The sequence below is a fragment of the Myotis davidii genome, unplaced genomic scaffold, assembly GCF_000327345.1.
Source record: "Myotis davidii unplaced genomic scaffold, ASM32734v1 scaffold148, whole genome shotgun sequence".
In the NCBI taxonomy this organism is placed as follows: domain Eukaryota; kingdom Metazoa; phylum Chordata; class Mammalia; order Chiroptera; family Vespertilionidae; genus Myotis; species Myotis davidii.
In genome coordinates, this window is record NW_006299479.1 from 4,356,324 (window position 1) to 4,370,252 (window position 13,929).

A 13,929-nucleotide genomic window follows, 5' to 3' on the forward strand; every position below is an offset into this window, starting at 1 on the left:
AGTTTTTAATGAATGACTGAATGCAGGCATGCCAGATGAAAACTTACGAGGCAGATTTTTGACTCAGCTTATCTTCTAATAATTCAGGTTATTCTAAAATTAACTGGACATGAAAGGCAGTGAGATTCTCTATCACTATGTGTGAAACAGGAGCTAAAAGACCGTGGTCAGGGACCTGGTAGAGAGGACTTGTTCATTAGATAATGGTTAGACCACATAACCTCTGAGATCTCTGAAAACTCATACACTCCAGTTCTAAATCCAGGGGTCTCTATACATAGACTTGGAGAAGTATAAATAAGACTTATGATCTCAGGGAAATCTTCAAGAGGCATGTGTTCAATGGCATGTTTATTAAACAATGCTGATGACAGATTTTCACAACAGCAGCCAGTGTTATTCCACTACATCGAATCTCCCTTGCTAAGAAAAAAACGACAATCACAACATGGTTGATGGATTTGAATTCTTTTTTCATGTTTTCTGGGGGGGCAAAACCAGTCTCCTCAGTTGTCTTCCTGTGTTTTCTCTTCAAGCTCCTCTTGTTTCATTTTCTTCACCTCCTCTCTGGCTAAGTGTCCCCGGAACAGTGCTTGGATTTTGACAGCAGCCAGCTCCTCTTTTTCCTTATCTTCATCTGAAGAGTCCTTCAGGGAAAGGAGAAAAAGAGACTTTATAAACATCCCATACAGTATTTTTTAAAGATTTTTCATTTTTAAATTTTATTTTAAAAAAATATATTTTTTTTATTTTCAGAGAAGGGGGAAGGGAGAGGGGGAGAGAGAGAGAAATATTGATATGAGAGTGGAACGTGGATCGGCTGCCTCCTGTATATCCCCTACCAGGGATTGAACCTTTTACTCAGGCACATGCCCTGATTGGGAATCAAACCGGCAAACTTTTGGTGCACAGGACAACTCCCAACCAACGGAGCAATACCATCCAGGGCCCCATACAGTATTTTGATGCCATAAAAAAGAATTCATACAAAAAATAGTGCACACATTGAACCAATTTAGGGATGTAACCATCGAGATATGTTGTTTCCTGAGGGAATTTTATATAAATATATATATTGTCACGTTGTCTATGTACCAAATGATAAATGCCAAAATAGAAGGCATTGTGTTTTGTCATTCTTTAATATGTCTCTACATTAAGTCATGGTTGCCAACGTTTTCCCTCCAAAATAGCTCCTATTTAACAGTTTCCTGAGCAATAACATTTTTTTTTGGGGGGGGGTAGGTAAGAATCCTTGAAGCATAGTAAAAATGTCAAGAAGAATAGCAAATGTGCTGTTTCAAAATAATCATAATTACATAAGATGAATTAGTGTTAATTTCTTAATTTCTCAATAACTAGCTAACCAAAAGCACACATTTTGAGTTCCAGAGAGAAACCTACTTAGTCCAATAATGTCAGTTTCAGTATGATTGGTTTAACTTTTGTGGGTGTGTTTTTGTTGTTGTTGTTTTTTGTTAATCCTCAACGGAGGATATTTCTTCATTGATTTTTAGGGAGAGTGGAAGAGAGAGGGAAAGACAGAGAGAAACATTTATGTAAGAGAAAACACATTGATTGGTTGCCTCCTGCACGCACCCCGACCAGGGGAAGAGCCCGCAACCAAGGTACATGTCCTTGACTGGAATCGAACCCGGGACCCTTTGGGCCACAAGCTCTATTCACTGAGCCAAACTGGCTAGGGCTGATTTAACTTTTGTATTTAGCTTTTGGTTTGTTTGTTTATTAAATTTATGTGTAATTTACAGACAGTGAAATGCATAGATCTTAAGTGTATAATTCAATAGGTTTTGATATTTTAAATTATAAAAGTGATACACACATTTAAAACTTATCACTGGTCGTGAAAGTTTTCTCCCCTTTCCCAAATCCTACCCCTAAGAGGTGACTATTATTATGGTTGAGTGTATATGTTCTTCCAAAGTTCATCAATAGACAAAGTATTCACATGGGTGTGTACGCCTTTTTGTTTTAGAGATGAGCTTATGCTGTTCACAATGTTCTGTTACTACTTTTTCATCTAACAACATAGCTTGGTTCCCTTCATCTGTTATTATTCAGGGTATAATTCTGCTCGTTCTTCTTTCCGCATAACGCCGTTGTATTGCATTGTATTGGTGGGCGCTGACTTATTTACTCAGCCTCCTACTGACAGACCTCTGGGCTGTTTACCTCTCCTCGCCCTCTATACAATAATGAGGCAAAGCTAGCTCTTATTTTTGTTGTTAATCCTCACTCCAGAATATTTTTCCCATTGCCTTTTAGACTTGTAGAGTGAGTGAGAAGGGGGAAAGAAGGATGGGGGAAGGTGGGACGGGGAAGGAGGGGGGGAGAGAGAGAGAGAGAGAGAGTGTGTGTGTGAGAGAGAGACATTAATATAAGAGAGACACATTGATTGGTTGCCTCCCACACGTGCCCCCTCCCCGCCAGGGCTGGGGATTAAACCTGCAACCAGGTTATGTGCCCCTGACCAGAAACTGAACCTGTGACCTTCAGTGCACAGGTGGACGCTCCAACCACTGAACCACACCAGATAGGGCTCTTAAAGTTTTAAATGCAAACAAAATGGTATAAAGTCCTCTGAGATGATGGCTCAATATGGACAAGTACATTATCCTGAAGTTGGAAATCAATGGGATCTCAGCTCAAACTCATGAAAAGCTGTGAAAGGACACCTAGTGAAGATGTAAACAAAACAAAACTCCCTTCCTCCTTTCCCGCCCTCCCACTGCATCCTGAGCCAATGTTAGGCTAAGTTGTCCTGACATAATTCTGGAATAATTTATAAAGGTTACAGGGAAAAGTCATGTCCCACTGGGCAGGAAGTAAGGCATTCCTTGAGGGGGATGTCATTTTAGGTGTCAATTACTGGGTAACCAACTGGGACATGAAAAGGAACTCAAAAGCTTGGCCTTCAACATTGGGGAGAGTGAGCTCTTCTTTCTCACTAGGCTTGGTCCTTTTGAGTCTGGACTATGAAAATTATAGAGAGTGATATGCTGGTAAATGCCGAAAAACGGGCTCTCCAGGAAAAATGTCCTGATTCATTCCATTTGTCATGGTCTTAATATTCCTTCTATGGCTGATTTCAAGCTACCAAAGTGACATTACCAAGCACAGGGTTGTGGAGAGATGTACACACTCCTCTCCTGAAAGCTGAGAACTGGCCCTAGCGCACCAGGGAATACAGGACTCATATGGTATTTACCCAGGTCTCCTCCTCAGACGTGGGTGTCAGGCAGGAAGTGTTTTTGTAGAGGGCAATGCATGGAAGGTGAGACACATTGCTTGCGTAAAGCCATTTCATTTGGTTGTATAATTCCCTGTGAGTTGCCTTTGTCATCTCGGAACCTTTGCCACTGTGCGGTGGTAACATCATCACTGAGCGAAAAGCTCCCAAATTGGAAAGTGAATCTGAAGGGTCAAGCATGAGGCTGGTGAGTTCTGCCTGCTCTTCCCCTTGAGATTTTTCCATCTGTTGATAATCTTGGGACATAAGATTTTATTTTTAAAGGGAAGAATGAATTTTTCTTTATAAGAGGCATGCCTAAAAATGACCCGCCAGTTAATTTATTACTGATGTTAGTTATCTAGAAAGCAAAATCACAATTTTAACATGGATAACAGACTAGATTCATAAATCAGAGTATGATTATAAATTGAGTGATATTCTCTCCTGTAGCGCATGGAGAATTGAACTTACTAAGGCTGTGACTGGTGTCTCCACTTTCTCAGGTGCCTGAGACTTTTCTTTCTCGGCTGGTTCTTGCTCCTGGAGAGAGAGGGAAGAGGACCAAATAGTCAATGTTTCAAAAAATAGTAGTCTTGGATCAAGCTGCTTAAAGGTAATTAAATATTACGTTAAGTTATTGAGAAGAAGTGGTAATTAAATACATACATACTGATTTTTAACAAGGAAAATGGGTGGCAAAAGAATAAATAAATGAAAACTCTCAAGGGAATATGCATAAGTATTAAAGATGAAGGAACTGGTAAAAAATGTTTGCTTTTGGAAAGTATGTGACATTGTTTTATATTCAAAACAAACCACTGTCTTATACTAAAGGTTGATGGGATGCTGTAATGAATCCTGAGCAAAGTATAAAAAAGAGGTGCCAATCGTTTCTAAAATAGAAACAAAATAAATGTCACTGTGTTGCATAGTGTGGAATCCAGTTGACTTTTTAATGAAGTTTGTAGATTTAAATCTAAGTCAAAAGAGTAAGTTTTGTTGTGGGGGATGATTTAAATAGAAAAACGGAAGCCAGCTCTGCCTGCTTTTACATGGTTATGGAATCTTTTTCCAAAATAGAGACATTGCTAATTCCCAACTTATGGGAACAGCTTCCTTACTCCATAAAATAGGAAGGACAAATAGGCGAATCAAATGAAGGCTTTAGAATTCAAAAGAGAAGAAAGAGCTGATATGGCACCAATATTTTAAAATTTTCAACATTTTCCTTTGATTCCAATAAAGCATGAACACAGAGAATCTAGTTAAATGGAAATAAACAGAACATTTGTCTTATCTGGCAGGCACAAATGGATGGAAACTCACTTCTGAACTCATGGAATAGGTGACAGATATTTCCCCAGGAAATTCCCCAAATCTACTGTGGAACACCATCAAAACTTAAACTGTTAATTCCTTTTAATTCAAATATGTGTGGGTGCTTTGTGGCTAATGGTTTATCACTGCTGTCTAGAGTAGTGTGTTCTCAGACTTTAATGTACCTACATTTTACCTTTGGGGATCTTGTTAAAATTCAACTTCTGATTTGTAGACCTGGGGTAGGGCCCTAGACTGAATTTCTACCAAGTTCTTAGTTGATGCCAATAATGCTGCATTCCACACAGCCTTTCTCAACCAGTATTTCTTATCTGGCCCACAGAACACAGAATATTTTGAGTAATTATTGTCTCAATTCTCTCCAAAATGATGCATTAACTATGGTAAAATGATGAAACATTCTTGATACAAAGGAGAGACATTGATTCCTTACATGAAATGCCTGCCTTCCACTTAAGGCTTAATTATGTTAAGGAAACGTGGTGGAGAAAGACTGGTTCTAAGAATCAGTAAAGAGAAGATAGGTTTAGTCTCTGAACAGATTAGCTTTATACAGAAAATTCTATCTACCATTTCCATCTTTAATTCTATTCAGTCTTTTGTAAGTGCAATGACAATGAAATAATTGGACGATAGTGTTTTATTTTATGAAATATTCATTAATTCAATAAATACTTATCATCTGCTACTGCTAAGCACTGATGCCCAATAAAATTTGAATAAATGAGACTAATTATTCTATAACTTCGATTAGATTCTTCCTGTTGATCATCTTTAAATTTACACTATGTATCTGGTATGATTCAGATACTTTAGAAAAGAATGTCTCATCAGAAAGAACATTACAATTAAGAAGCTTTAATAAGATATTTTGGGCACCTCTCACAATTTATATGAGTCCCAATATATCTCTGTTTTGGAGACAAGGAAAAGAAATAACCAAATCCACTAGTTTCACAGGACCATACCTTGAACGCATGGTTGTTATAGAAGCGGTCATCCACCTTACTTCCCCATTCTGCTGGATCGAAGTTGGTTTCTAAAAAATGAAAATATAATGATTTTGGACTTATTTTGAGTTCATTAAAGTAAATCTAAAGTAACAGAAAATAAGCTTTTTCAAATCACAGGTTCATTGTTGCCAGTTGAAAATCTTATTGCTGTTATACATAGCTTAGCACTGCAGATATAACCAGTGATCATTAAATATATGCTGATGAATTAAACATTAGATGAGCCATTGGGTATATTTAGAAAGGCAGTAAAAAACTGCCTTCACAAAATTTATAACAAAATAGGAAAGAGAAAGAGAAAAAACAAATGCCAATACTTAAAGTATAGAAAGTTATAAGCATGAACTAGTAAACACAGGAAAATGTATACAAATAAATGCTAAATAGTAAGGAAGTTGGGAAAAGCGAAGGATGAGAACATTTTTGAAAAAATTGAGGCATATTAGCTTGGCCAGCGTGGCTCAGTGGTTGAGTGTCGACCTATGAACCAGGAGGTCATGGCTGGTATTACTTTATCTACAAATATTTATTTCAGTATGCATCACTAAGATATAGACACAATATCATTATCATACCTTAAAATACCAACAATAATTTCTTAATATTAACTACCCCAATTCCTCCCATTGTCTAATATTTTTATTTAATTTTTACTGTTGGTTTGAATCAGAACCCAAACAATGGGCACACACAGCCTTTTGTTATGTCTTTTACATCTCTGCTCATTGAAAGCTCCCTACCTCCCACCCCATATTTTTCCCTTGCAATTTATTTGTTGATGAAATTGGGTCATTTTCCTTTGGAGTTTTCCATAGTTTAGATAGTTTTTATTCTATTCCCATGATGCTTTTTAACAAGTTCCTCTGCCTTTGAACTTTCTATAGACCAGTGATGGCAAACCTCTGACACACGTGTCAGAGGTGACACACAAACTCATTTTTTTGGTTGATTTTTCTTTGTTAAATGGCATTTAAATATATAAAATAAATATCAAAAATATAAGTCTTTGTTTTACTATGGTTTCAAATGTCAAAAAATTTCTATGTTAAGTTAGGGTTTTTCAAAATGCTGACACGCCGAGCTCAAAAGGTTCGCCATCACTGCTATAGACTGATCTGCAGTTCAATCTGATTCAGGTCTGATTGTTTTGGGCAAGAATATAGGTAGTGCAGTGTAATGCTGTCAGGAGACACATAGTATCTGATTGTCTCTCTTTATAATTTTTATGGACCCATTGATGATGATTCCTTAGATAATTTCTTTAGGTGTTGCATAATGGCAGGGCTCTAATTTTATTATTACTTCATTTTGGAGGACTCAAAAAACAACAAAAAACTTTTCCTCATCAAATATTTGGTTACCCCGAAATACAGTTCTTACAGAAAAGGTAGGTTAAAGGTTTGATTCTTTTCCTTTATTTCAGAATAATCAGTGGGTTCCTTAGGATTCTCTTAAGGCGCTTCTTTATTTATGTATTATTTTTACCATGATGAACTCATGAATATTTAACAAATTGGATGAATTTCAATTCATTGCATTTATTATTCTTTTTAATTCTCACCCAAGGATATTTTTCCATTGATTTTTAGAGAGAGTGGAAGAGAGAGGGAAAGACAGAGAGAAATATATTTCTCTCACATTGATTGGTTGCCTCCTGCACAAGCCCCTACCAGGCCCAGGTTGGGGAGGAGCCTGCAACCGAGGTACGTGCCCTTGACCGGAATTGAACCCAGGACCCTTCGGTCCGTAGGCCAAGACTCTATCCACTGAGCCAAACCAGCTAGAGCACATTTATTATTCTTTTTTTTAAAATTTTGTTTTATTGCTTAAAGTATTACAAAGAGTATTACATATGTCTCCTTTTTTTTTTTCTTCCCTTGACCTTCCCTCGGCCTCCCCTACCCCCAGTGTCTTGTGTCCATTGGTTATGATTATATGCATGCATACAAGTCCTTCGGTTGATCTCTTACCCCCACCCCCCTCTGGCCTTCCCGCTGTAGTTTGACAGCCTGGCAACCATAGTAAAACAAAGACTTATATTTTTGATATTTATTTTATATATTTCAATGCCATTTAACAAAGAAAACATCAACCAAAAAAATAAGTTAGCGTGTCACCTCTGACACGCGTGTCATAGGTTTGCCATCACTCGTATAATCACTATTAAATACACATTAAATTGTGTTGCCTCATACATCATTTCTTATAGAAGGTCTGTAGCAAATGTTGTAACAGAATATAAAATTCTTCATAATTAAATTCCTTTTGTTACGTTGTATGAGTTCCCTGTATACGTTGTATTGAGTTCATACTCAATGGGCAAAAACTAAAACCATTTCCTCCAAGAACATGAACAAGACAGGGATGCCCACTCTCACCACTCCTGTTCAACATAGTACTGGGAGTATTAGCCATTGCAATTAGACAAGAAGAAATAAAAGGCATCCAAATTGGAAAAGAAGTAGTAAAACTGTCCTTATTCGCAGATGACATATTGTACATAAAAACCCCTAAAGACTCCATAAAAAACTATTAGACTTAATAAATGAATTCAGCAATGTAGCAGGATACACATTTATTATTCTTATTGATGCTCCAGTTTTCCAAAACTGGCCAATAGGGGCTTATTCAGATTCTTAGCTATTCTTGAGTTCTTTGGAAACAACTCTAGTAATCTTTGACAGTTTCCTTATTTTCTGGGATGGCAAGATGTTCAGGCTCTTCTTTGTATTTCCTGCCCAGTTCAAGAAATTACCTAGTTCTCCAAGAATCCTGTTTCCTGGGGAAATGGCAGTTAGAGCCTATAGTGTAGGGGCCAGGTATTCACTGGTACTAGGTTGATCTTTGTTTTGAGGCCTTTTATGAAAATGTATAGAACTAAAAAACACTTATTTTTCATGTTTGTTTCCCCCAAATTTTTTAAATATATTTTATTGATTTTTTACAGAGAGGAAAGGGGAGGAATAGCGAGTTAGAAACATCGATGAGCAAGAAACATCGATCAGCTGCCTCCTGCACACCCTGTACTGGGGATGTGCCCGCAACCAAGGTACATGCCCTTGACCGGAATCGAACCAGGGACCCTTTGGTCCTCAGGCTGACGCTCTATCCACTGAATCAAACTGGTCAGGGCTATTTTTTATGTTTTTATTGATTTCAGAGAGAGGAAGGGAGAGGGAGAGAGAAATAGTAACATTAATAATGAGAGAGAATTATCGATCAGCTGTCTCCCGCATGCCCTCCACAGGGGATTGAGCCTGCAACCCAGGCATATGCCCTGATTGGATATTGAACCCTGACCTCCTGGTTCATAGGCCAACATGCTACTGAACCACACTGGCCAGGGCACTTCTTTTTTTTTTTTAATATATATTTTATTGATTTTTTACAGAGAGGAAGGGAGAGCGATAGAGAGTTAGAAACATCGATTAGAGAGAAACATCGATCGGCTGCCTCCTGCACACCAGCTAATGGGGATGGAGGCTGCAACCAAGCATGTACCTGTGGAGAGCGGCTACACTTCTTTTATTAAAAAAATTATATAGTATATCATGAGGTGACACTGATATTTTTTAATTTAAACTTAGGATTACAGGATTTTATTTACTTTATTTATATACATAATATTTTTATATTTATACTAGAGGTCTGGTGCACGAAATTTGTGCAAGGGGCTCAGCCTGAGGCAAAGGAGGTGGCTGCCTTGGCCCTCGCAGCCCGGCTTCGTCCGGAAGGTCATCTGGAAAGACGTCTGGTCTAATTAGGATATTATGCTTTTATTATTATAGATAACTTTATTTTTATATTTTAAATTTTCAGTTCAAATTTAAGATTACAGGATCTTATCAACTTTATATTTGTGAATCATTTTTCTTACATTAAAAATCTTATTCCTAATTACAGTAGAAGTTACATATTTGCTATGTCCTACAATTGTAAAAAATAATTATAGGATAACTGTGTTATAATATTAACAAGAATTACTAAAAATAATTTAAGCTATGTTAAAATTCATTTTGTTTTAAGGCTATAACCATCAGGGATGTACAAATTATTATGTCATAAAGTCACTTGAAATAATCTGTATCTGTGTGGTTATGCTACCCATTCAATACTAGTTAGGTTTGTCTGTTGCACTTTGCCTCTAAATTTTAGAAATTAACAATTTTTAAATTTTATTATATTTTATAACTACATTAACATTTGTGATTTCAAACTCAAGATATACTCAGAGAAATCTAGCTTCTATCTTGTTCCCTCTACTCTGTTCCTTCTCTCTCTAGAGGGAAATGTCATTTAAAAAGATTTAAAATATAAATAACAGCTATGTATTCATATCAACACTCCTTTATTAGAAAATGGCATACTACACACGCTTTTTCCACCCTACTTTTTTCACTTAATATATCTTGAAGATCACTCCATAGCATCATAGAGAGATCTTCCTCAGTGTTTTTTTTAAGCTGTATATTATTCTATTGTGTAAATATACTCTAGTTTACTCAATAAATGCCTATTATGGGTATTTGGGTTGCTTCCTCAAATAACAATGGAATGAAAAGTGAAGAAGTGGAATTTCTGGGTCATTGCCATTTCCCCTCCGTGGGATTGTATCAAACTAGAATTGGCAAACTTTTGGCTTTTTGCCAATCTGATGAGTAGGGTTGGTAGTGGTGGTGGGGTGGTGGTACCTCAGTGTAGTTTTGACATGGACCTCTATTATTATGGGTTAATTTAAGTACGTTTTAATATGTTAAGGGCCATTTGCACTTATTTTTTAAAATATTTTTTAAATAGATTTGAGAGACAGGGGGAGATGCAGAGAGTAACATCCATTGGCTGTCTCCTGCATGCCCCCTACTGGCATGTGACTGGAATGGGAATCGAACCAGCGGCCTCTTGGTGCCATGGGATGATACTCAACAGAACCAAACTGGCCAGGGCCATTTGCGTTTATTTTTGTGTAAACTCATATCACTTGCCCATTTTTTTATATAGCATTGTTGGGCTTTTTTTCTCACTGTTTTTACAAGCTGTTTATTTATTAGGGTGATTAACCAGTTGAGATATAAATTGCAAACATTTTTTTTCTCAGTTTGTCATTGTAGTTTTATTTTCCTTACGGCAATTTTTGTCATGTAATATTGTCAATTTTATCTCCATCTTTTCCCTAATTGCTCTTGGATTTTTAAAGTAATTATAGCAACTTGGCTATTCCTCCCATCCCTCTTTTATGTTATAGAGCAAAGTTATCCATTTTTTCTTCTAGTATTTATAGGTTTCATTTTTAAAAATATTTAAATGTTTGATCAATTTGGAACTTATCCTGGTGTATCATGTAAGGAATAGATCAAATTTTATCTTTTTCCATCTTTATTATATCATTTAATAAAAGCCCCCCTTTTGTCTAGTGATTTTAAGATGCCACTTATTTAATTTACTAACATGTTTCCTGTCACAAAAATAAAAATTAAGACTAATAATTACCTATGAGGAATGCTGGTAAGGAAATTCTTGCATTGTGTGTGAGACTGGCCTAGAGGACTTCATTCTGCCCACTTGGAGAGACTAAATCCTAATACTTGTATCAGGTAGAAAAGTTAGCTTTGGTTACATGAGTGAAAATGGGTATGATGCTTAAAACTTTTTCAAATTTTTCAAATAGTCTTACCCATTTTTATTCAAGTTAGTATTCTGAGACCATTACTCTGAATCACCAATTGCTTTAATTATGATCCAGTAACAATGACTCAAATGTTTTGTAATAGCATGTTTTAAAGGTCTAAATTTAAATAAATGGCTAAAGACATTTTACTCATTAATTTATAAAATAAGGTTATAACAACAAAATTAATGTTTGTTACCCTAAAGGATTTCTCTCAATAGCTTTTAAGTGGCACTTAAGTTTCAGATTGTGCAACAAATATTCAGTGACTGGATATGGAAAAGATGAGCAACATTCAGGAAACTGGCAGAGATGTTGAGCTCTGCCAGGGTACAGCAAGGAAGACAGGGGGTGGAGAGCTATGCAGTGTGTATGGGAGTTGTTTCAATGCAAGCCTTGTGTTTCCTCCTCCTAAAAAGACTTAAAGTTGAATGTTTATTTATTTGCTGTTTCTCTGGGCACCTTTACCGCTCTGTTGGAATACTGTAATCAAAAGTACTGATAATTGCTTATATTAAAAACGGTGGCTCTAGTTATATGTTTTAAATAGACATTCATAGCTGTAATAACCCCCACTTTGACCATTCGGTGGGGTCTTGATAGTCATGAACCTTCAAGGTGAGGAATCTGGAAATTTTATTTATGAAAGTGAAGAAATTGCTTTGGCTCTCAACTAAAGAGTCCGGGTTAGCCTGGATCTTAGTCTCTGAGCAGGATGGAACCTTGCGAGACTAGAAAAAGCATATAAATTACCTTCCCAAGCTGGAAGTCCACTTTTCAAAGCACCTTTTCTCTGTGCCTTTATTGTAGGGCAGTTTCGTATCCCTCAGCAAATACCAATTTATGTAATATAAGGCGTGTGGGATTATTATTACTCTTTTTTACCATACTTAGAATACCTTCAAGTAAAAAGAGAAAAAAATGTAAAGAAAACCACAAACTCTCCACCCACTGCCGTGGGTGTATGGGAACGGCCTGCTGGGAAATGGAGAACTATCCTAGATGACCTCGTGGGGTCACCTTCCACCCAGTGTGTGCACGAGAAATACAACCAGGAAGGTCTGGGTAACCAACTGGTCACCTTCAATAACGTGAAATAATGTGATTCGAGAGAACCTGCCCAAAAGACAGGTATGTTGTTTCAAACACCAACAACTGAAGCCACCTGCCTCCTACAGGCTTTCTAGGGAATAGGGATGGTCTTATGCAAGTTTCACCATAAACAAGTACTTAAGTCTCTCTCTCTCTTTCTTCCTTTTTTTAAATGCCTATATATATTTTTTAAAGCTTACTCTCTCTCTTCTCTAGAAGATCCTCAAAATATGCTGCTGCAAAAGATGGTATATTTTCCGGTTGCTGCCTCAGAATCTCACGTGTCAGCCCTTCAAGAAGATTCCCAAATCCTTGTGGAATTCGGTAGTGGGTGTTGGAGAATGGAATCGACATCTTCTTGGAAGGAGCTGCCTATTGTACCTAGAGATTCACCAAAGAGTGCTTACTGCCTTTAAATCTGATTATACTTATGTAATCACAACTATGGCAACAAATTAGGTCTGAATGCCAAACTTCCTGGCCTTCAGCATTTCCCCCCAACACAAACCAAGCCCGTCCATTTGTTCTGAAGAGTTTTGAATTCATTAACAATGCATCATTATTCATCAGAATATTACAAATGCAGATTTAATAGCTCATTCTTTTTATTACCAAAAAATCATCACAGATTTTCCACTATGACACTAAGTACTTTTTCTTCCTCTTTAAAAGGTGAGAGTAATGTTTGCCATCTCACAGGAATTTAGGGGAGAATGGTTGCTAAAACTTCACTATACCTTGCCGAAAAGACCCTGTTTAGGGTCTAAAATTTTAAAAAAAAATTTTTTTTTAAAAAAGTCAGCCTTGGTCCTGGTCCTAGAAATTATTCTAATTTGTTAAACGAGCACGTTTCACACTGAGTCTTTCCCTGGAAGGGGCGGGCGGGCAGGATTCTGCAATCCCAGCCGCCCAAGCTCTGGGATTCCTCTATTTTCTGGTTTTCTCTCGACCAGGTCTTGTCTTCCCGTCTAGGAACCCAAGAACTGGATGGAGGACAGCTGTCCGGCCGCGGCCTGGGCGACGGAGCCTGCAAAGCCCCTCGGGCCCGGCCTGTTGTGACGGTTAACGCCGAGTGGGGCCGGGGCCGGGGTCTCCGTGGGGGCGGTTTCACGAGGCCCGACCGGTGGCTGATTCTTTAACCCCCTTCCCGAAGGACCAGGAGGTGCGGTATGGAATCCTCTGAGGTGGTGACACGGCCCGGGGAGGCCCTGCCCCGATCTGGGTGCCCCTGAGCCGATCTGGGGAGCGGAGGCCGCACGTCGAGGACCTGGGACTTCACCACGGCGGCCGGCCTCCCACCGGCCCCGGCTCCCGGAATGTGTCGGGGATCCGGAGAGAATTCGGGAGGCGAAGGGAAAGGGCGAGGTCTCGGTTTTGGAGAAGACGTGGGGTAAACCGCCTCACCTCTGGCTTCTCCCAGAGCTGGTGCCGATGGTTCCAGTTGTTTGTTCTCGTTGCTGAGGAACCGTTTTTTGTGTTTTATACTCCACTACGGCGGCCGAGAAGGGACAAGGGGGCGCCCTCGCGGACGGCAGCAGACGGCTTCGCGGACGGCACGGCCTGAAAGG

General features: G+C 38.3%; 1 protein-coding gene across 1 annotated transcript; it reads right to left on the reverse strand.

Annotated features, from left to right (window-relative positions):
- Positions 1–332: 332 nt before the first annotated feature.
- SPA17 (sperm autoantigenic protein 17) lies at positions 333–13,923 on the reverse strand. The gene is made up of 5 exons (XM_006775084.2): positions 13,766–13,923; positions 12,562–12,742; positions 5,560–5,630; positions 3,725–3,793; positions 333–647 (listed from the first exon to the last, which is right to left on the reverse strand). The coding sequence occupies exons 2-5, from the start codon at positions 12,713–12,715 to the stop codon at positions 507–509; spliced, it is 435 nt and encodes a 144-aa protein (XP_006775147.1). The 5' UTR covers positions 12,716–12,742; positions 13,766–13,923; the 3' UTR covers positions 333–506.
- Positions 13,924–13,929: the final 6 nt, after the last annotated feature.